This window comes from Nylanderia fulva, unplaced genomic scaffold (genome assembly GCF_048542155.1).
Source record: "Nylanderia fulva isolate GAGA-0341 unplaced genomic scaffold, ASM4854215v1 Scaffold167, whole genome shotgun sequence".
Lineage (NCBI taxonomy): Eukaryota > Metazoa > Arthropoda > Insecta > Hymenoptera > Formicidae > Nylanderia > Nylanderia fulva.
In genome coordinates, this window is record NW_028189912.1 from 142,460 (window position 1) to 166,881 (window position 24,422).

General features: G+C 37.8%; 3 protein-coding genes, 1 long non-coding RNA gene and 1 pseudogene across 4 annotated transcripts; 3 read left to right on the forward strand and 2 right to left on the reverse strand.

Moving 5' to 3' along the window:
* The first annotated feature begins 4,393 nt into the window (after window positions 1-4,393).
* LOC146723803 (uncharacterized) lies at window positions 4,394-5,387 on the forward strand. The gene is made up of 2 exons (XR_014924348.1): window positions 4,394-4,670; window positions 4,865-5,387. It is a non-coding gene; the product is annotated as an uncharacterized LOC146723803 (long non-coding RNA).
* A 214-nt stretch (window positions 5,388-5,601) lies between these two features.
* On the forward strand, window positions 5,602-6,075 carry LOC146723804 (uncharacterized). The gene has a single exon (XM_085481031.1). It carries the CDS (start codon window positions 5,602-5,604, stop codon window positions 6,073-6,075), a length of 474 nt encoding a protein of 157 aa, XP_085337157.1.
* Window positions 6,076-6,710: 635 nt separating this feature from the next.
* LOC146723805 (uncharacterized) lies at window positions 6,711-8,060 on the forward strand (annotated as a pseudogene).
* Window positions 8,061-16,532: 8,472 nt separating this feature from the next.
* Window positions 16,533-16,982, reverse strand: LOC146723806 (uncharacterized protein F54H12.2-like). Its single transcript, XM_085481032.1, has one exon. The coding sequence runs from the start codon at window positions 16,980-16,982 to the stop codon at window positions 16,533-16,535; it is 450 nt and encodes a 149-aa protein (XP_085337158.1).
* Window positions 16,983-23,292: 6,310 nt separating this feature from the next.
* LOC146723807 (uncharacterized) lies at window positions 23,293-23,997 on the reverse strand. The gene has a single exon (XM_085481033.1). The coding sequence runs from the start codon at window positions 23,995-23,997 to the stop codon at window positions 23,293-23,295; it is 705 nt and encodes a 234-aa protein (XP_085337159.1).
* Window positions 23,998-24,422: the final 425 nt, after the last annotated feature.

Below are 24,422 nucleotides of genomic sequence, written 5' to 3' on the forward strand. Positions count from 1 at the left end.
GCTTGAACCATATGTATTTTACATACAGAAAAAAATTAACGAAAAAGAGAGATCGCCAAAATATTCTACATAAAAAAACAAATAAATAAAATTAATTTACAAATAGACACGGATAACCTTAGTCCTATTTACGACAACATTATTCAAATGAATGAAATGAGATAAGAAATATATTTTAATCGGCTCTCAATATTAATAATAATAATATAAATATAATATTTAAAAACGGCACAAGCGCGAAAAATTAATTCTTCGCCGTTATTATTGACCGTGTTTAAATATATTTAGATTATTATTATTAATATTGAGAGCCGATTAAAATATATTTCTTATCTAATTTTATTTACGCTTTGGCTAATTACGGCGTTATTTACTAACATCTATTAAAAGGCAAATGAAAAATATAGGATCGAAAAGGTCTGAATAGCTTAACAGTCGCCCGGAAAAGAAAAAACGCGGGTTCGGTTCTCATTTCAGCGACTTTTCGGATCTATATTTTTCTCGCCTATTTCTCCATATGTAAGTTCGAGATTAATTTATATATGAAACTTAGTAATCTCAAACCAAGAGATACAGTTCCGAAGAATTCATTTTTCGCGCTTGTGCTCTATTGGCCGTTTTTAAATATCATATTTATATTATTATTATTATTCAAATGATTTAAAAATATAATACTTTGTCATCAGCAGCTAACAGAGTTGTTAACATGACAGGTGAATTTTTACGTTTCCATTTTTGATTGATGTAATTGCGGAATAAAAATAAGTATGTACGATATATCGATTTTTTGTTAATGTAAAAATAATTTCGCTTGCCAACTTATGTATTTTTGTATTTTAGCACTTGATAAGGACCACAATGTTGGTCGAAACGTAGTGTTCATTTATTTTTAATGAAAGAATTAGTTAGTTTTTGGTCGAAATAATTTATCTCATTATTGTTTTTATATATTAACTAACCTGAAGAAATTGCTTTTCCCTTATCTAGTAATTAATCTTCCAAAGAAATAAATGTAATACTTATATTTGTACTTGTCGATGCTTTATCCTTATGCATTGTATCATTAAGTACACTTGTAATATTTATAATATTATTAATTAATTATTTATTTTTATTCATATACGACCAAACTGGCTATGGTTACATAAAAGTAGATCACGACGTTTCAACCATTGATTTCAATCCTTTTTGAGTAAGCTACAAGTATACACAAAAGATTTTTTGTTAAAAAAATACAATTATAAAAGTATATTTACTAATAAAATTATAATACCTTATAGTAAATTAAATAAATCACAAGCGCCTGAGAATTCCACAACAAAATTCCTTTCACACATATTAAAGATTGTCAAATATTAAAATAGATGTTTCACATTTAAATTGACTTTGTAGAGTGACAAGTCATGTATGATAAACCAGCCGAGAAACAAAATGAAGCAATCTATGTTTATTTAAAAGTTTTTTCAAGTTATTGTTATTATTTTGTCATATATAAGATTTAAATTTTCCTTGTCTTTATGTAAATTAATTGTATTGTCATATTTTTTTAATATAAAATATTTCTGCTATTTCTGTTTTTCTCGTGTGTGCTTCACAATGCAAAACCGCTGGATTTGACCACAAAAAAATCATGTTTATGTTCAGTCCTATGTTTGCTGACCACACTATGGTTACTATCATGCAATTTTATGTTATGCGCTTTCGGCCGATACACATTATCCCTATGAGTGTGGGGGTTTCGTGTAATCTGATTATTTATCCCACTACTTGCCGATTTACTACCACTGGACACCGGGCAAATCAACACATTCCGTTTATTGTTAATAAGTTTCAACGTCTTTTCCTGTGCCGAAACGCCAAGTTCGGACAGGGGAGCGTTCAATTTAAAGATTCTCCAAGTTTAACTAATAAAACGGTAAAAATCGGTATCAGAAGAGTTAATTATTCGCACTTAGGGGCGTTCATTAACTCACGGTAAAGTTGGGCGCTAGGCGCATGTGAACGCGCCACGATACTACTGTGAACGGTACTTAACGGTACTTCTCCAAAGTTCATACAGAGTCGCGGGTCTATAGGAGTAACGGGTCTATGGTTGAGAGAGAGGTATAGAGAGACATACACGTGGTGTTAGAATTTGACAGATATATATATTTGACACTTAGGATTTACAATTTGACATCGGATACATACAATTGGATAATATAATTATGTAACAAACAGTAATATATAACTAACGGTAGTAAAACAAAAAATATAATATAAAGATCTGCGAATAACGGTATTTTCGGAATTGACTTACAAAATTAGTATTAATTATACAAGGTGAAACATTTTATATAATTTCGCGACAATAATATACAAACGGAATAACAAATACAAAATCGGTAAACGTTATGATGGTCTAACTTATTTTCGCGGGCACGCGGTATAGACAGAGGTCACAATACGATACTCCGAGACACGGCACGGTATGCACAAAAAAAGATAACAATTAGATGACGGAAATTTCGTGACTCTCTTGCACGACTCTCTCGCCGAGTCGAGAACAATGAAATAGTTAACAAACTCGCGGAGACGGCTACACGCAAATTCCGAAAATCTAATAATTGAGCCTATAAAAAACGTGACTCTGAATATTTCGGTAACCCGAATTTATAATAATTATTTTCGAAACGATAGACTGTCGGCGGCACTTTTCGGAGAGGGCTCGGCTCGCGAAACGCAAAATCGGCTGGCCCCGCGATACGATACTCCAAAAAACGAAAAGAGAGAGTCCGCTCTCTCACACACAAAACGATACGAAAAATGAGAGAGTGCGGTACTCACGGTAATTACGATACACGATCAATATCTACGGTACCAACCAACACGGATTTACGACTACTCGAGAGGCGGCTTACAGTTTCTGGCGGTGAAGTCGAGTCCTCGGGTCGCACTTTTGGAGTCCTGGAGTCACCTTCTCTGGTCTAAGGCACACCGAACAGTGGAGAGCCGGGCCTCGCGCGTCTTGGTACCTTCTTTTTCGCATTCCCTCGATGATAGGGTCGATGGCGGGGGCCCTAAGGTCTCCCCCCGCCTCCCCCTTTAGCTGAGGTAATTCTCACGCCGGTAGCGTATCGCTGTTTGAGAGGATTTTCCTCCGGGTTTCTTCCCGCGGCATCTCTCCTTCGGGAACAAACGGGAGGCTGGCCGGGCCCTCCGTAGTCCCCCTTCAGGATCGGCCCTGTGGTTTACTTGGCTCCCGGAGTCCTCTCGGTATCTATAATGTTTCAACGCCTAGATTCTGCGCGAGATATATCAAAATAAATTACGGAGACTTGATACTTAACTGCGCGAGGTCCCGCGCTCTCTCTCTTCTACGCTCGCTCCATCCTTCTTTTGCGCTGCGGTATGCCGGCATCCTCCTTCTCTCTCTTGCTGCGGCACTCCGGCATCCTCCCTCTCTCTCTCTTGCTTCACATGTCTCTCTCCGGCCGCTCTCTCGAGCCGTCCTTGTCGCTCTACCTACAAATCGTGTCGCACGCGCATCGACAGGCCAATGCTGCGTGCAACGGCGATTCTCGCAAAAAAATACGGTAAAACGGAATACGAAAAACGACGGATCACACCCTCCCCGAAGTAAGGGGCGCTCCAGATCTCCGCGGCCTACCCGATCGGGCTTTTCGCCCTTGTGACGGCGCTCCAAAAGCGTCACGTCACAAAGTAAAAATATATTTTATAACAATAGTATACAACTAACAATGGTATCAGTCTTTGGTATAATACTGTGTCTGCTCTAAACAACGGTACGTGAGGAAGTGAGTAGTACATTTAGGGATATAGAGATGAAGTGTATAATGGCGCTGGTACGTTTGTAAACTGTCCGTCCACGTTTGTCCAGATGGAAAGGCGCCACATGAGAGAAGCTATTAAGAATCCGCCTTAACTCTTCTTTTCTCACCCCTCTGTTAGCGCATGCGTGGGTCACCTGCTGCGCAGCGGGAGCTGCGTCTCTTGTCATAGCGTTGAGTTTTTCTGCCATATTAACACGCAATTTGTTTTCCGACAAATTAATTACAATTAATTACAAATTGAGTTTTCCATAAATTATAAAGTCGTGCGCGTTTTGTTCTACAAGGAAGAATGTCGGGTTCGGAAGAATCACAGGCTTGCTTAAGCCAGCGTGACAGGGAAATAAGCGATAGTGATTCAGACGATAGGCGAAGCAGTGAAAAGAGTCCAAACGAGCAGGTCAGACGTCAGGAACTAAAAAAAGGATATTTTAATCTGGTAGATTACGAGGACGACTCTGACAAGGAGAACTCAAGTTCTCCATGAAAGAGACTTCACAATTACTAAACCAACCCATTTTTAGAATCTCTGTAGAACCAGGTTAACTTCTTAACATCTTTATTATGGCAAAAACCGGCCGCTATGCCAGTAAGTACACCTGTGGGAACCAATCAAGCCTTTTTGGAAAAACCGAAAACAAGTCTCGACACAAAAAAATTTGGACTTTGGGTCTCTCAAGACCGACGTGGACAAGAAGAGACGTCTCCGTCTAACGAATAAAGATTGACTGGAGATACATAACGGATTACAGCGATTTGGGTCTGCAGACTGGAAGGATGTTAGATGTTCAAAAGCTCTTAGATCCTTTCCAACATCTCTGGGATGTGATGATCTTCAGGGTAAATGAAGAATTATGTCACTTAGATAGGAAAAAAGATTTATTATTACCAGTAGACCAGTTTTAGCAGGCCTTTGCAATGCAGTCCTAAAACAGATAGAATTATTATAAAGCGAGCTCCAGAGTATCGAGACTGGGCTTTTACGAACCCAACGAGCTTATCCCCTGAGGCATTATTTGACAGATTGTCTTCAGTTTTCAGACCAGGTTCTCAGATATCTAAAACGTCAGATCAGATTCTACAGATTATTTGTGGAAAGAGAGCCGAAGCTATTGAAGGAAGAAGAGAATGACTTTTGGGAGAGCTTCTAATTAAGATCACTCAGTCAGCACTGCGGAAGATTCTCCAAGCACGGAATATCTTTTTGAGAAAGAAAATATTTAAGCATTAATTCAATCATTGGAAGATTCACAGATATGGCTGAACTTTCCCACATACTTATCGAACAAGAAGCCTTCGACCAGAAAGGACACCATACAACCGAGATCCAACCATTCCTTTCGCACGAGCAGAACATTCCAAAACTCGAAGGAGGTATTCAACACGTAGCGGATTCCCTTCAGGGTCAAGAGTGGAATTAAAAGAGAGTCCAGAGTTAGATCTGAGGATTTGCCCCGGAAGAAGACAGGTAAATGACTATGTAACAGTTTGAAACTTTTCAGGGGGTCAACTGCTAACCTTCCAAGAAAGATGGAAGAAATTAAGAGTACCTCCGCATGTTTTAAGATTAATTACAGAAACCAGAATCTCATTAGTCTCAAAGCTTTGCATGATCAGAGATTGGAGACTCTCTCGGTTTATCACAAGTCCATCACCGCAGATGTCAGAACAAATAGCTCTTTTAAAACAGCAGGGAATATTGATACGCCCCGAGAGAGAAGGTCCAAGTTTTATATCAAGAATGTTTCTAATAAAGAAGAGCAGCGGGAGCATGAGGCCCATTTTCAATCTGACAAGAAGTCTTAATGCTCACGTTAGGATAAGAAAATTTCAGTTAATCTTACATTACAAGATTCCAGAATTTTTGCAAGACAACAATTATATGACCAGGATCGACATAGCACAGGCATACTTCCGTGTACCGATCGTCAAGAATCATCAACAGCTCCTCCGTCTCGTATACGATAAGAAGCTTCTTCAGATGACGAGCTTGCCCTTTGGCTTCTCATCTGCCCCTCATACCTTTGCGGTTATAACAAACTGGGTTGCAGAGACCCTTCGCTCGCAAGATATGAGGGTAATCATTTACCTAGACGACTTTCTCCTGGCCATTCAAAACAGAGACAGGTTGGACTCCCAGACGAGGGAAGCAGTAAGCCTTTTGGAATCTCTAGGCTGGCATGTCAATCACACCAAATGTGTGATGACTCCAGGTCAGGAGATAGAATTTTCGGGAGTGATCTGAAATACTTGCAAAAACCTTATCCGTCTCCCGGACAAAAAAACGCAAAAGATCACGCTTGTCACGGACATTCACTCCTGGAGCAGGGTTACATTAAAACAGGTACAATGCTTTTTGGGTCTTCTTAACTTCGCCAATTTTGTCATTCACAGAGATCGGCTTCACTACCGCCATCTCCAAAAATTCTGCATGACCTTCAGACAGAGGAGAGGAAGGGAAAGTCGGTTGATTCCCAGAGCAGAACTGCAGTGGTAGGGCAAAGCTACGACCTCTACCTCCACAAGAGAGAGATCACGCATTTTCTAACCACAGATGCGGCAGACACAGAATTGGGAGTCCAATTAAATGGCACCCTTCTCTCAGGAAGATAGTCAACAGAACAGAAGTGGTGGCACTCAAATTGCAAGGAAATGTATGCGGTCTATGCGTCAATAAAACAAGAGGCGCAGACTCTCCGAGAAGCCCACATCCTCTTACAAACGGACAATTGCTAGTGGCCTATATCCAGAAGGAAGGAAGCACGAGGTCTCTAGATCTTCTCAATCTCCACCTTCCAATTACTAAGATTAGTGGACAGCCTCCAGATAGAGCTATCTGCGACCTACCTCCCGGGGAGATATAACAGCATTGCATCGTCTTTTTAGGAGGAAGGCTCTGCCGGAGTGGCATCTCCTTCCAGAAGCTACAAACCAGATCTTCGAAAAGTGGGGCATGCCAGACATCGACTTCTTTGCATCAGCAGAATCAGCAGTAGTCGAGCGCTATGTATCCAGAGATTCGAGAGATTAGTGCGCTTACTTCATAGACGCATTCAGTCGTCCATGGAAATGCAAGCTGGAATGGGTGTTTCCATCACTCAGCCTGATACCTAGAGTCTTAGCCCACTTAAACAAATGCAAGGGACAGGTATTGATCGTGGCATCTAGGTGGTAGAAGACATTCTGGACGTCAGATTTAGAAAGAAGGAGCAATGAACCTCTGGTGACCATCGAGAGGCTAGAGGAGGTCTTAATAGATGTGACAACACAACAGTCTCCCCCGGAGGTGGATCGTCTTGGTCTCCAAGTGTAGAAGATTGGATGTGGGGATACCTAGTTCAGGATTGGTCCTCTGAAAAGATGCTGGTTACCAAAAGCTGGTGCCTATCTACGCTGGAGACATATAAAGCTCCCATCCCGAGATGGATTGACTGGTGCAAAGACAACAACATTGATCCCGAAAATCCACAAGGTAGGGGACTTGAGAAGATTTTTGGCAAATCTTTTCATCGCAAAGAAATTTGCTCACAGGACCATTCTAGTTTATATGTCAGCAGTTACCACTTTCTGCACTGGGAGATTGACTTTACCCCTTTCATCAGACTTTTTAGTAGGCCAGGTCTTGAAAACAATTTCCCTAGAGAAACCCAAGGAGAGGAGAGATCTGAGACGTTCAATGACTACTGGACTGGTTGAGCTTAGGAACGCAGAACCTATCTTTCTATCCTTTTTTGAGGTCTCGAGAAGAACAGCGGTTTTACCTTTGCTGGTCTCAGGATGTCGCATCCTGTGATGATCTTATTCTATTAAAGATATCAAAGAACTTCTTAACAAATCTCGGAGATACGATAATTCTATGGCCGGCTTTCGGCTCAATGACCGATCGAGGGCATTTCAGACCGTCAGGATGAAAGCTATCAAGACTTTCTAACATTTGGCTGTGTCCAATCACTTGGATCAGAGCTCTGCTTAAGAAATCAGAGGAGAGACGAGCAAATACAGGACTAGATAAACTTTTCATCACCATAGGCCTAGTCAAAGTAGCTTCTAGGACAACGATTGCTGGATTCTGTTTTGTTCGCATTAGGAAGTAGGAATAGACTCTGCTCTAGGAAGTGTTCGAGCGGCAGTAGCTTTCCGTGACTGGCTGGACGACCTGCCAGTTTAGGACATATTAGACAGAGGAAACTGGAGATGCGTAGAGACCCTTAGAAAACATTGCAGAGAGATATTAAGTACGAACCAAAGCAGTGCAAGTTTTAGTCCAATATTTAATAGCTTTTCACTAATATAAAAAAAGAAGCATTTATTTTTCTTTCAAAGTACTATTTTTGTTAGGTCTAGGAGTTTGCAATAAACAATAATTACTTTTTTCTCAATGTATAGACTTATCTACTCCTTTCCTAACTCTTTTTTTAGCATCACATAGCGTTGAGGTGGTCACCAGCAGATACCAAACACGTCTCTCATAGATGCTGTGTATTGGCCGAAAGCGCATAATACAAGTGTTTTGAATTCCAACAAAACACGTATTATGTGCGGAAGCCGATACACGGCATCCCAGCAAGCATCTTACTGGAGAAGAGACGCTATGACAAGACCCACAGCTCCCGCTGCGCAGCAGGTGACCCGCGCATGCGCTAGCAGAGGGATTATGAGTGAGAAGGAAAGAGTTAAGATGGATTCTCAATAGCTTCTCTTATAGGGATGCCGTGTATCGGTTTCCGCACATAATACGTGTTTTGTTGAATTTCAAAACACTTGTATTATTTTGATGTTCTTTTACGCGAGTATTTAGATGGCGTTTTGTCTATCCAATATAAGAAGCGTCACAATTTGCACAGTCAATTTTATATACAACGTTCGTTTTGTTCACATTAATTAGTTTGTTTTTTCCTGATTTTATTAGACAATTAAGTTTTTTCGGAATCGTGTACAACACCGATAATCCACATTTATTAAGTGTGTGATTAATATCTTCATTTAAATTTTTAATATACGGTAAAGTCATGTTCAATCACGATCAATTTTTTAGATACTACTGTTATTAAATGTGAGGGAAAGCTATATGGACAAATTGGTATCGCAAATCTACATTTTCTGGTCGTTTCTTATATTATTTCTCAAATCACCCGTTGAAATATAAAATCAACACCATCACAGGCTTAGTTGATCGAGCGATTTTATTAGCTAATCAACGATTTCACTCTGACAACATAAAAAAATGTAAAAAACATTTTGTTGAATAATGGCTATCCTCCACTTCTAATCAATCGACACGTTAACTAAAAATGTTAAAAAATATTGGTGATACTGAAATTAAACAAAAGCGGACTAATTTCGACCTTACACGCCACATGACTTTACCGTATATTAAAAATATAAATGAAGATATTAATCACACACTTAATAAATGTGGATTATCGGCGTTGTACACGATTCCGAAAAAACTTAATTGTCCAATAAAATCAAGAAAAGACAAACTAATTAATGCGAACAAAGTGAACGTTGTATATAAAATTGACTGTGCAAATTGTGACGCTTCTTATATTGGATAGACAAAACGCCCTCTAAGTACTCGCGTAAAAGAACATCACAATAACAAAATTGCATAATAATAACCATAGTGTGGTCAGCAAAACCTAGGACTGAACATGAATATGATTTTTTGTGGTCAAATTCAGCGGTTTTGCATTGTGAGGCACACACGAGAAAAAGAGAAATATTTTATATTAAAAAATATGACAATACAATTAATTTACATAAGGACACGGAAAATTTAAATCCTATATATGACAAAATAATAACTTGAAAAAAACTCTTTTAAATAAACATAGGTGCCTCATTTTGTTTCTCGGCTGGTTTATCATATATGACTTGTCACTCTACAAAGTTAATTTAAATGTAAAACATCTATTTTAATATTTGACTATCTTTAATGTGTGTGAAAGGAATTTTGTTGTGGAATTCTCAGGCGAGCGTGATTTATTTAATTTACTATAAGGTATTATAATTTTGTTAGTAGATATATTTTTATAATTGTACTTTTTTAACAAAAAATCTTTTGTGTATACTTGTAGCTCACTTGAAAAGGACCGAAATCAATGGTTGAAACGTCGTGATCTACTTTTATGTAACCATAGTCAGTTTGGTCGTATATGAATAAAAATAAATAATTTTTATCATCACTGGCGATAAAAAACTTTTTTATTTGATAAAATATAAATAAATATATATATAAATATATATATATATATATATATATATATATATATATGTATATATATGTATATATATCTATTTGTACACAAAATGCGTACAATATATGCATCCGTTCGGAAACATTCTACACTCGAGAACACACTGTATCCTCTCTATTTGTCCACTGAAATCACGAAACCACACCAAGTGTGTAGTTTCCGAACGCAGCCTAAATTGTCATATAAGCAATTATTTTATTTAATAATTATAATATTATAAATTTTAAGAATATTATAAATTAATTAATAATATTATAAATATTACAGGTGTACTTAATGATACAATGCATATGGATGAACCATCGACAAGTATAAATACAAGTATTATATATAATTATTTCTTTGGAAGAATTACTAGATAAGGGAATTTCTTCAGGTTAGTTAATGTATAAAAACAATATTTTAAAAAAATAAATTTTGCTACTTAGAAAATGTTATAACTAAAAAATACATAAAATTATATCAATATTTTCTAGAAGAAAGAGATATAAACGTGATACAAACACCGTTGACATTTTCAACAACGTCATTCAGAAAATGTCGACTTTGAAAGAAATTAAGACAGACTAAAAAAAAAAAATAAAAAATTAGAAGTCATATTGAAGAAAAAAATGCGGAAATAAATATGGATTTATTAGATACCTAGCAAACACAAAGATGTAATATATATATATCTCAGAGTTATAACATTATATATCACAAGTAACATAGTAAGTTACATAATAAGTAAAGTACATGTATGTTACATGTACTACTAAATGTCAGCAACAAAAGTACTTCTCTGATATATCAGAGATATATATCACTGTACTTTAAATGTTATATATATGTTACATAATGTTGCCACTATACTACATAACAAATATATATTCAGATATAGATTACATATACATTTCAAATACATAACTATATAAATTTGTAACATATATTTTATTCATATGTAACAATAATATATTAAATTATTTTTCTAATATTTAATAATTATTCCTAATATTTTTTTTATTGTTCGTCTTACATATAAGCAAAATATATATTCAACGCATTTACACTTTGTTATATATGCATTTGAAATATATGTTATGCTAATGTATATTCACATTGTATGCTTATTAAAAATTCATAGGTATAACATTTGGAGGTTTATTCTTATGCTGTTATTTTATTTTTTAAAAATATTTTATATTTATTTTTTCAGATATTACACATATAACAGAAATTAGGAATACATATAAACATTTATTAAAATCTTGTATTAATGTTACAGTAATTAGTATAAATTTATTTTTTATAAATATTTAACATATACTTGAAAAAAGAAGAATAAAATAAAATTTCAAAGATAAATGATAATTACACAATGTCATGTTGATATCAATATACACGTACAATATAAAATATAATATGGAGTGAAACTTATTAACTTTATCATTTGTACGCACTGCACTTTTTAATATTATACATTTTTAACAGCTTTATTGTTACTAAATACTATAATATGATTATATTAAGAAAAGTATTTAAAAATCAATTTTCATATTATATTAAATTTTCTTTGTCATCACCCGCGTCTTATTAAAAGTTTTAATTTTACTGAGATGGAACCATTATTCACTCTATATTTTCTTTGTCATCACCTGCGTCTGCTTTATGTCTATTCTTTCTCTTGAAAGCCTTAATTTACTGAGACTGAACCATTCACTCGCCATTTTTTGAAAATATATTTCTTGAAATTTGTAATGCATTGACAATATTTTATCTGAAAATATTTGTACAAGCGAAAAAATAACATTTACATAAATAAAATATATTTGAAATCGATTAAATAAGCAAATGTAAGTATTATTAACAATACTATTTGTCAATCTATTTTGTAAATATTGTGAAGTTAACCTCTTCTTTTGTGAGGTTAATAATACGTTTATGCTGCTGGCAAGCTGATAAATCGCAAAAATCTTTTCTTTTCAACTTTTCTACGAACTTTAAGACTATTTTATTATTAATGTGGTACATAAGTTATATAAAAAACTAACTCGTTTAGATTAGGAAACGAGTTAGTTTTTTGACTTTGTTCCTTGAGATGCTTCAACGATCCTTGGAATACCATGTATGAATCGGATAGATTTTCCATGATTATTTGCGTCTTTCTGTTGTTTCAAATCTTCAAAGCTGAAGATTCTTGAGATATTTTCTTTGTTTAGGTGTTTGATCCTGATAAATTTTTACAGGACCAATATATTTCGCTTTATTTCGTAATACTGCTATTACATCAAGTTTATATTTTAAAGTAACTCGAATAGGCCTTACAGTATGTTGCTGTTTTTTACCCAGTCTTAAGGTCGTGATATTCGCTGTGGTATTTGGAGTGACAGATTTCAAAATATCACAAACCATATTGTTATCATTATGCGCAATTTCTTGATTAGAAACCGGTTCATCCAACTTATAAAAAATGAGATTACAAGACCTCCTCTCTCTGTCAGCAAGTTCTTCGATAATACTCTCTTCCAATGTTGTTGAGGAAGAAGATGGAAACTCAGCCGTTATGTTTTGAATTTGGTCGAGCCTGTCAGACAGCTGTTGAATATCAGCTCTAATTTTCTCCAAGTCAGATCGGTACGTTTCTTTAATCTTCTTCCGAAATTTAGAGAACTCAGTCTGAATAATATCTTGAAGACGCGAGAGCATATTATCATTATTAGAAGAAGTAGTAAGTGGGCCACTATAGGCCGTCAAAACAAACCCCCACTCCTCGGCCGGCCCCCTGCTGTGCCAGACGGTTTTTTATGGTGACCTCTGCTGTGCCAGACGGTTTTTTATGGTGACCTCTGCTGTGCCAGACGGTTTTTTATGGTGACCTCTGCTGTGCTAGACGGTTTTTTATGGTGTGACAAACAATGGCACCTGCTGTGAGGGTCGGTGACCCAGTTACAGGTGTCAAAACTCAGTCCGAACACGTGGTCCTGACGTTTGAGGGAGTGTGGCTAAACAGAATTTTTTGATCGGAGATTGGTTTATTTTTAATCGGGGGCATTAGTCTTCGGCGTCTGATAGGCTCTACCTATACTTGCCGGCACTCTGATTAGGTGATTTTTATTTTGGAAGGGTAGAGGAAGAGTAGGCGGGTTTTGGAAAAAGCCGACAAAATGGCGAGTCGTGGTATACCGAGGCCACGTGGAGGGCGATTATGCAGCTCGCTCTTCGAACTCTCTTACGCGAGGAAGAGAAGAAGGGTCGTCGGAGTGACAGCGATGAAAAAGATTAGCAAAAAAAAAATATAGACTCGCACTGATAGCTTACTAGGCGTAACAAAGGAAACAAAGAAAACAAAGAAAACAAGATATACAAAAATTACAAACGCATCTTCTAACGTCTGACCGCGATTTTGCTTGCTGTATACGCGATATCGATTGCTGAAATAATAAAATAAAATTATTTCTGATATACAGGGACAGGATAGAGAAAAAAATATAGTGAACAATTTGAAGTAAAAGAGATCGAATTTTTATTTCGCTATGAGGTAAAGGATAGAGAACGTAGGAAAAATATAAAATATTAAAATATAAAGTATTAAGTAAAAAGTTTCGCACAAAGTTTATTATTATTACTAATTCAGGATGTTACATAAAAGTTAAAAGCGTTACATAGAAATATGTTATTAAAAAATTATCGAATTGAATATAATATTAGAACTAGAAATTACGTTTTTATTTTAACGGAAAAAAATTTTTTTGAAATTCTGATATACAGGGACAAGATAGAGAAAAAAATATATTGAACAATTTGAAGTAAAAGAGATCGAATTTTTATTTTGCTATAAGGTAAAGGATAGAGAATGTAGGAAAAATATAAAATATTAAGTAAAAAGTTTCACACAAAGTTTATTATTACTAATTCTTCATATAAATGGATGTTACATAAAAGTTAAAAGCGTTACATAGAAATATGTTATTAAAAAATTATTGAATTGAATATAATATTAGAATTAAAAATTACGTTTTTATTTTAGCGGAAAAAAAATTTTTTGAAATAAATGTACGATTAATCTGTCGTTGCGTGTACAATTTTCGGTAAAAAGAGTAAGAAATTGATTAAGATCGTATCCGATAGACATAAAGTAAAGAAATACACAGCTATAATGTCCGCAAGTTTGTGAAAAAAGTCCTTGTAGTTGACGGTTATTCCATCGATGGATGACGGAGTTTCGTCGAAGTCGAAGGAGAAATCCTGGTTCCAGAGGAGGTAGTCCGTAGCTATCAAAGTAGGTGCCTGTTCCATGTTCGTCGAGGAAGAAGGCAACCCAATGTTCACCTGGTCTATTATGAGCGTCTGTATTAGCGACGATAGCCGTCGACCTCGTCCACACCCTTGGAACTCTGTCGGAATAAACTTCCGCATGCTTGACATCGATATGACGCAATGCCCGTAGAATTTTGCAAGTGTTCATTTTTTTGACGCAAAGATGAACGCACGGATCCTGGTATTATTTGAATAACTTCAGTTTTTACTTCTCCCGCTGTAACGTTTATGCACGACGACGATTTGCCCCCTGTAAATCTTTCTTCTTCTTCTTCTTCTTCTTTTTCTTCTTTCTCAATTGACTGCTCGACGCTTGACAAATCTTTCGTTTCTGTTATACTATCCGCTCAAGTTTTTATATTATGAGTTAGAACAGGGTTAACATTTACGCTGCTAACAAAGTAATTTTTACCGTAGCAGGTTTTCTCGCTTACGTGTCCGCTGTTGTCGTTGTCGTCGTCACTGCTCAATTAAAAATTTTCGAGAGAACTACAACTAGTGGGTTAGCTAACACTGAGAATATCACTACTGGCGTTATTATTTTGCTCCACTAGCCAGCGCTTTAATTTGTAAGCGTTATGTAATGCGCAATGAAAAATTTTTCTAAATCCGTGATGCGTGCAATATTGTCCGTACTCTCCCTCCGCCGTTAGATTTTTGATTGCTGGAGAGATATCTTCTAAATTATATATCTCTCTGGAAAGTAGATTCCGTAAGTAATATGCTTTTTCGCTGCCTCTGACGTATATGTGCCTCGAGTATCTTATAATTTCTCGTAAACGCAACGTAAAATATTTTAAATTAGCTTCGCCGTCGAACCATTCGATGCCGTGGTGATTTCGCGTTAGCCATGTGTTTTGCCGTCTTACTTTTTTAGATAATGCTCCAAACGGATACGGAGCCGTTATAATCCAATGGTCGACGATCGCTGCGTCAATCGCGACAACCGTGATGTCCTTAGGTAGAAACTTCTCGTCCGCATCGCGGAAGCCTTATATGTCGATGACTATATCCATGTTGTGATGAAAAATTTCTACACTTTTTGTAGGCGAGGTTTAAGCTTTTCACGAACCGTCAACGTACTTGTCTCGAAGGAAACTGCCTATTTCTTTTCGTAACATTGTAAGATTTTCTTCTCGTAAAACTCGTCGACGAATGAAAGTGGAAGAGAAGGGAGGGGGTAAAAAAAAATACAGAAAAGTTTGAATAGGCTACACGTTGTGACGTGAGAGTTGTAAATGCGGCGAAAAAAATTTTAACCGGAAAAATCGACGATGACTTGACGCGACGAGTCGATTTCAATTACATAATCAAATTCGTCGTAAACAATGCAGTTAATTGTTTCGGTAAGTGGCTTTTCGAATCGTACTTCTAATCGTAAACTGCCATGTCTCACGAGATTCCAATGCCCAGCGCAATTGGCAGACAAATCGGGTGTGAGATCAAAAGCGAAAAGCGTGTATCCCTTGGAATAATCGTCTCTACTTATAGAATTTCCCTTATTCAAGAAATGGATACCCGTTCCCGCGAAAAGTGTTTGATAAGCATTGACGTAAAGCGGTTCTTCCGACGAGAAAATTGGTTGTAATGGCCTACTGGGAATTTACATGCCGTCGACGTACAGAGAGAAGAAATTTATACTGTAATTTTTAAAATTAAACGGATTTAATTTTCTATCTCTATTAAATGCTTTATTATTAACGAATCCTACTATTATTCGTTTCGGTAATTGGCTTAGTATTACATTATCTAATAATTCACCCGCAACGCCGCTGTGAATCGTGAATGTTTTAACCTCGACTCTCGTAAGCGGATACTTGGCCGTAACTTTACTCAGTATTCTAGCATGCGCAAGTAACACGCCAGGACTTATTTTCGCTCTTCTCACTAGTAAGCTAGCATCGAGAGTATGTATTTTCGACGCACCGTTACTTTCCATGAGGCAAAATGAATCTTTCGAGCGGACGAGTCTCAGACGTACTTTCACACCGTTAATTAAGAATTTGTCTTGATTGAAGACGTCGCAATAGAGATGTCCTATAAGATCTATCGCTCGCCCGCCTCGAATGTAGTGGGCGCGTCTCGCGAGAGCGGTATTGTTTTTCGACTCTAACAAATCGTCCATATGACCTGGTGTATCCGCGTCTTATAGACATGACGTTAGATGGGAAGTTTTTGCGGGTGAAGAATAATTTAACAATGCCTCGATGTACGCGCGGTACGCGTAAGCGTTGTTTGGAGGTGACACGAGCTTTTGATTGAAGTACACGTCGACCTGATTGAAGATGGAATGAAGTAGATGATTTACGGGGCCTGCGACGCTCTCCGTGTCAGCGCTGCCACTCGTTCCTGGAGCTCGAGCCGTTGAAGCGTCGCCTGATTTCACGCGCACGCAAAGACTCAGCAGGGTATGCGTGAGATCTAGATATTCTTCTCCGTGTCCCGGGACGACGAATTCTATCGGTGAATCGTCCGAGAGAGAGGTCACGGGTTTGTAATGAATCCATTGCGAATTCTCGATACTGGTTTGCGTAGGCGGTAAAAAAAAGAGATCGAGCTCACTCTTTAAGCTTGAATGTGTATGAAGAAAAGACATACTTATTCTCCGGCGATTGTTTCGTCGTCGTCGTCCTCGTCGTGGTTAAATGTGAGCGAATTAAAATATCGTTATTTAAAAAAATATGTCAGATACGGTACGTTTCTTGCCAATTTTACGTCGTTTCGCCGATGTCTTGAGTCTTTTTACACCCGCGCGGGTTTTCCTCGTCCTCTTATTCTTCGTAGATTTTGTACTCTTCTTCTTTCTCGTCTTGATTTTCGATGAACTTCTCTTACTTGCGCGACGACGTTTAACGATGCGCTTGTCGTGCCCGGCAAAAGAAAAATGCGCTACGTGCATTTTTGCATCAGCTTTATATCCCGAGCCTTTCATGAGACTAGTTATTTTTTCTTTAGCTTGTCTTTTGAGTTCGTTACGCGATTCTTCAAAACGATGTCTAGTCGCTACCTTAAGCAGCGTATTATTTTCTACATCCTCTATTATATTAACATCTGCGCGTAAAGCTTCTTTACCAACAGCCCGCGCGGCAACGCCTAGATAAGACAGCATGCGTCTGAATAATCCCCTGAGAAAACTCCCGATACCGTGCCCGCGTTGATAGGGCGATCCGACGAAAACTCTCGGAATTCTACCACCGCGAGCTCCTCCCTTCTGTAATTTGTCGTAATATGCCGAATAATAATCCATCGACAGAGAACAAACGAACAAATTTTTTTTTCTTTTCTTTTCCCTTTCTCATTTTCTCTGTCATAGACAGCGAATGTTTTTACGATATCTATTAGATATGTCTAAAGTGCAATGTCACCGTCAGCGTCCCGAATTCGAATGGTATACTTTGTCCCAGATGATCTCTTATATCTATTTCTATTGTACGGAAACACGTTTGTCGCAGCGTGATGTATTGAGCGGGCGAGAAATGTTTTATCCGAGTCGATGCGAACGCGTAATCATTTTGCGAGTCGAGCGCAACTATTCGAAGAAGAGGAGACTGTACGTCGCCAGTGATATAAGGTTCGCAAATGTCGCAATAAACAAAAAGTTTGTCGGGAATACCGCGCAATAAACTACCCGGTTCGTCGGCTATTAACATTCGTGTGGAATTGAGTTCGTAAAATAGCAGAAAATGCATTTCTTCATCGTAGACCCACAACGGTAAAATGTTGGGTATGACGGCGTTACTTTCGATTTTAACGAGCTTTTCGTCGTCGTTATTATATTGTATCTTCATATCGATTTCGTGATAAAACCACGCAGGCAATGAGGTAGGTACAGCGGGCTCGCTATCGAGTTGAACAAAATCGTTACGCTTAACGCGTATATCGAAACCGAGTATGCGACGCAGTTTGTCGGAAAAATTTATATAATGTATTATATTACAACCATTTTCTTTACAGTTAAGTTTCATGTAAACTTTACCATCCACAAAAACGCCGTAATAAAAAACGATATGCGAATCGACAGATTTAGCTGCGAAATTTACACCAGCGACAATATTTCGCATACTCGAGTAAATACCCACGGGTACTTGAGTTCTCATAGCTTTAACTGATTTATTGTTTTTGTCGATATCTATAAATCTGATTATTCCTTCATTATCGCGTAATGTAAAAAACTACACGGAAACTGAATCTCCGTGAGCGCTACTTCCCAACGCCCGTGCAATTCTATACGTTGGGATAATTCGGTGGTGAAGCACGTGGTTGTATTTTCTGGGAAGTAACGCATGCTACTGTTGCTCGGGAGAATCATATAAAATTCGTCTTCCCTCTTTTTTTTTTTTTTTTTTTTTTTTTTTTTTTAATTCAAAGATCTTGAACTCGAAGCGGGTATCCAAGAGTCGAATTTTGAGGGATATCCTTGCCAACTAACTAGCAATTGTTTATTGTTGCCGCGACCCCTGCTTTTTATTACCCACCCGACGATAAATTCTTCCCCTTGCAAATCTTTATTGACCGGAGTTAATTCTTGTTTGTAAAATATGCCGTCTATATTCTTACCCGCTAAATCGCTTAATTCGTATACGCAAGGTTTTCTCCATTTGAGAACGCGGTGAATTCGAAATATTTCCTCGCTCCACTTTGCCTCGTATCCTTTCTCAAAGATTACTTTTGCCCTACTGACACGCACGAGATCTCTCTGATTGTATTTAGCCTTTTGTTTATCGCTGTGCTTCTTTTTGTTGTCGTTGTCGTCGTCGTCATTGACTTTCCAGCGCCGATTCATATTTTCACGCGCGATACAGGCATTTTCCCGCGTGACGGCAGCGGGTTGCATTTTAATAGAGGTATGTCGGGTATGATTGTAAGCGTGAACAATATCCTGTAAAACATTGATGTAACGTCGCGTATTTTTATGAGTAAAATAACGCCACATCCGTTTCTTGAGTGTTTTATTAACAATAAAACGTCATTATAACTCTTGAGATTACGAATATCGATTAAATCTGCTTCCCATAAATCGTCGATATTTGACACGTTATAATGTAAACGCGGAAATTTTTGACGCACCGGACGATGTAGCGTATACGCATCCTGAGATTTAAGCCATTCGACGACATCGTTACGCGTAAAATTCGGTTTAGCAGCTCGAGATAAATTCTCCGTTGCGGAATAACCAGCGTAATGCGAGGGAACGTAATATAATTTTTCGAGTTCTATTATTATAATTTGCGCCAATAAAATAAACCCTTCTTTTTTACAGGCGAAGAATTCCCCCCGTCACTATCATCAGTGATGGATAAATACACCATTGTGAGTCTCCTTTGGTCTCGTCTAACTTTCGTCTCAACGATCTTAAATGCGCGAGCGGAGTTTTCGGAGTGGAGCTTCCGCGCAGTAGTGACTTTTTAATACGCGAAGATCTACGCGAGTGCATAGTCATCAAATCACGATTTCCTATAAGACCGGATGGCGCACCTATGTCATTCAGCAATTGAGCAAACTGAATTCTTCCGACTGCTTTCACCGTTTTTCTCTCGCGTATCGCGTCGTTTATAAGATCGCCAATTTTCGACCCTTCTACAACGACACCGTCTGTAGTCACGAGTCCGCGTTTATCCCAGCTAATCCTCGATGGCGGAATTTTTAGCAAATATTTCAATAGAGCGTTTGTTTTAGAACGATACGTTCGCGGTACGCTGCTGAGTATTTCTTTGATTTTTTCCGCGGATTGTGCACGTTTCTTCCCGAAACTACTCTCGCTAACAGCTCCGCTACTGCCGATCGAAGTATTATCATGAGTTTGTATTTCCATAAAGTCGTCATCTGTGCGCGACTCGATATCTTTATCCTGATCGTCGTCGTCGTCGACATTAGTAACGTCATCGGAGTTATTGCGCGTATCGTCACGTAAGCGCTTTTTCGCTTCTGGGACAAAATAAAGATAGCGCTGAAGTACTTTATACAATTTCCATCTTTTGCCTTCATCGCGGGAAGTCGTGAGGTTAAGAATACGCCACATTTCCGCGTCAAGTCGCGATAAGAGGGTTCCAGGAGTTCGTATGCTGAAATTATTATTATTATCATTTTCCTCATTCGTTATCGTTGTATATCTTTTCTTTGGCAAATTATTCAATAATGTTTCCGTTATTTTCGGCTGTATTTGACGTTGTTGCATTTGCCGCATTCTTTCGAGATTTTCCGTAGAAATCAGTACTATTTTTTTCGCTCTCTCCATTTTTCCGTATGACAAACAAACGTGTTAAATATTTTTATAACTTTTTTCTAACCCAGAGAGAAATCGATATTTATAGCGCTATATATTTTTTATTCACCGATAACCCTGGTTAATATAGCGCTTAACAACGGAGCATCCCGCGTTGTACCAACAAATTTTTTGTAGTTTTCCAATTGCCCCGTTTTACTGCGATGCGTCGAAGGATAGATTTATGCTTGGCTAAACGTGACTTCATGATTTTCGAGCGGTATGTTTCCCTCGAGCATATTATAAACACACTCTTGAATACACTTTATGAGATTATTGTCGGCAGTACGTAAAAATGACGTCCTTTGATTTTTTTTTTCATATAATAAAGAGTTTTCAAAAGGCAGGCGTTTCTCTCACCGATAGAACGCCTGGCGACCTTTATTGCGACCGAATTTTTTCGACGACGTCGACGTCTCTTTTTGTTGTCCTTTTCTTCGTGTGTTACCATTACGATAAAATTGCGTAACTGACAAGTCTCACGTGTAAATGCAACCCTTTTATACGTTTTCCGTTACTGTTCTATTTATCGATCTACGAGGAATATAGACGTAATGTGTCGTATCGTTGGGAAAAATACATGTGCGAAATCGATATTCGTCTGGAGTCGATTGTTTCAGATCAAGCAATAAATATCCATGAGGTCGTGAGGTAGCATCGTAGTAAGCTTCTTCCAGAAATTTTGAATCGTCGGGATATACTTGACGCGCGAGATGGCAAATTTGAGCGCAATCGCGCGGATTTTTGAAAATTACTATACTCGTATAATTAGCGTTGAGAGATATATCCCGCTGGCCTCGGCTTTGATGAAAGAGATTTTGCGAAATGATATAACACTGAGATTCTTATGGTGACTTCCTTTAGTAAATAGATCTACGATAGTGTCGCACGATGACGATTCTCTCATAAGGTCGTCGATTATAACTAATTTTGGAGATAGCGGATCGCTCGAATAATCTTCCGGTCGTGGTAACCCCTCGCGAAATTTGATTATATTTTTCTTCGATTTTAACAGAGTATTACCGTATCCGTTCCTATGTACATCATTTGTAACTTCTTCTTCTTTATTTTTACTCGTGTCGCATTGAAGACGTTGACACGCATCCTGCCATTCGGCGTAATAAAATAAAATTCTCTCGAATCGAACATTGGACATGTCGGATAAGTGGCGAAGAAAAGTTTTCACGAAAATCGTTTTTCCGCATTTCGTAGGTCCGCAGACGATCGACGTCCACGGATGTTTCCAGCGCGCGTCCATTTCGCGAAATGATTAATTTAGGTTATATTTACGAGTTCATAAATAAAAAAATTGCTGCGTGAAATTTAGTAATTATTACGCACGCGTGCGAGTGCGTGTGTGAGAGTGTAAATGCATGAGCAAATGCGCGCGCGCGTGTGTGTGTGTGTGTGTGAGTGTGAGTGTAAATGTGTTTAAATATGTACGCAAGTGTCGCGTGATTTTTTTAAAAATATTAAAGAGAAGGTTTGGCGAGGGGGGAGGATATAAGCTTATCTTTACACTCCGGGGCTCCATCCGCGGCGGCTGCGTGCTCGCGCCAGCGTTTTCTTACGCGCGTACGAGCGAATACCGTGGTGAATTTTAGCCAATACGTTGCCGCGGGGTGACGCGAGTAAGCGTTTCTGCGGGGGTGAGCTTGCACCAGCGTTTTTCCGACCACCGCTGCTAATGAGCTTATGTACGCGGTGCTTTTCCCTATGCTATTCGCTTGTGACGGAAATAATAAGCTTGTTTTTTAACGCTCGAGGATCAAACTACAGTGCAATGTTCTACTCTCGCAGTAAAACTCAAGGAAACAATATTATAGGAGGAAGAGGAGGAGAATAAAAGAAAATGTTCAGATTTAAGATAGAAACAGTTTCATTTATTAGTGATATTTTTTTAATAAAAAATTAAAATTTGCGTTTTAGCAAAATAATACGGAAAATTTCATTAAATCGAAGCGTAAGTAATTCTACAAATACAATGTTAAAGTAAACATCTAAAAATGTTAAGTTATTTATTTGCGTTTGTACATTACGTTCAATTTCCTGATAATTGCCTTTGATAATAAATTTTATAATTTCACGATCGATGTAAGACGAGGGAAGTTTTAATTCTATTTCGTTAATTAAATATCTCGCAGTTGCATCAACAGTATTGTTATAGCCCGAAAGGCTATAATTACAAGTTAACGGATATAAAATCCGCATGGAGACCGCTGATGCAGCAGCGGGCCGGAAACCGCGAAGACGCAAGCTAAGAGCTTCATCTTTCGAACAGCTTTTAGCTCAAAATCTAGCCGCGTATGCAAAAGCTATGCACCAATCGGGTGCCTGTCGCCAGGCACTCCTTCCAAATGAAATAACGAAAAACCGAGTTCACGTAAGAACTCGGGAGTGAACAGAGAGCGAGTTGAATTAGACCAACCTACCAAGACACATCGAGGATAACTCCCGACTCGTAATCAGACGAGTCGTTAGCTAAAGTCAGGATAAATCTAGAGTCACGTTAAACGAACGAAAAAGAGAAACGAAGTTACCAGAGGTTTATAAATAACCATACGCCGAGTCTTGTTAAGATTATATACCAATATACATATATATATATATATATATATATATTGAATAAAGAAGTAATTCTACATTAAACAAGACTAAAATCTACGGAGAAACCCCGACGATTCAGAAGTCCACTTCTTAATCCGGCAACATCCCTTCTGTGTCTCACCCGAGGCACAACAGTATCGACTATGGAAACTAGCTGCGTCAAATGTGCATCCACGCATTTTCTAATATGTTCCAAGCCGAGAAAAGTAGTTTTCTGCATCACTATTGCAACTGCGAAAGTCTTTCGTTTCTTCAACGGCGGTTGAGATTCTTCTTCTTCTTCTTTTTCTTCTTTCGTTTTACCTTTCGTTGCATGATCCTTGTTTTCCTTGTATGCCACCAGTACAGCCCTCGCTTCGTAAGCAGTAGTGAAGATGATCGAAATATTCTCGATAATAATAGGATCTGGTTTAATCTTTAGATTCTCATTCAAGTATAGATTCATATGTTCCATATTGATTTGAAACTGACGCCACGTGTTGACGTCGAAACAAATTCCTTCGGCGTAATTGCCTGTTAATTTAACAATCGGTATAAAGCCGTCATCGTTCTTCGACTGCAATCCAACATGTATCTTCTTAGTGTGAGAAGAAATAAGTCCGTACGTCGTCGATAACAATAAGTAACGTTGTTCGTGACTTCTAGCGTTATCGATGTCGATGCCGCCGTTGTTAGCTATCTTGCGAATATCGCGATTGCGATCGGATTTTGCAAAGCCGGCCACTTCCTTGCGCGTAACCATTGTTTTTACTTGTAAAATTTCACGAATAGTCAGGACAACCCGGTAAAATGGCAAAACTGCGAGGAATTCTTTCTTCGTACCTTGAACTTGTATTTCTGCACACTCGAACTCGAATAAATGCGAAAGAACGGCTTGTCGACTCGCTTATATTACCGTTCTCCCTCTTCCGCAAAAATTTAAAAAATAAAAGTGGAAAGGCGTATTTTACGTGAAAAATTATGATTTTTTATGTTCAGTCCTGTACGCGTTAAATAAAAAATTTCTAGAAATATTTAGAAATTTCTAGAAACGAGATCATGTAACGCGAGAGGACGAAAGAAAAATCTGTGTATATAAGTGAATAAACGAAAAATCAATTTTTCATGTCAAATCGAATTCTTATGTTTAAACAAACATGTATTAAACAAAAAGAAAACGCTCGGGAA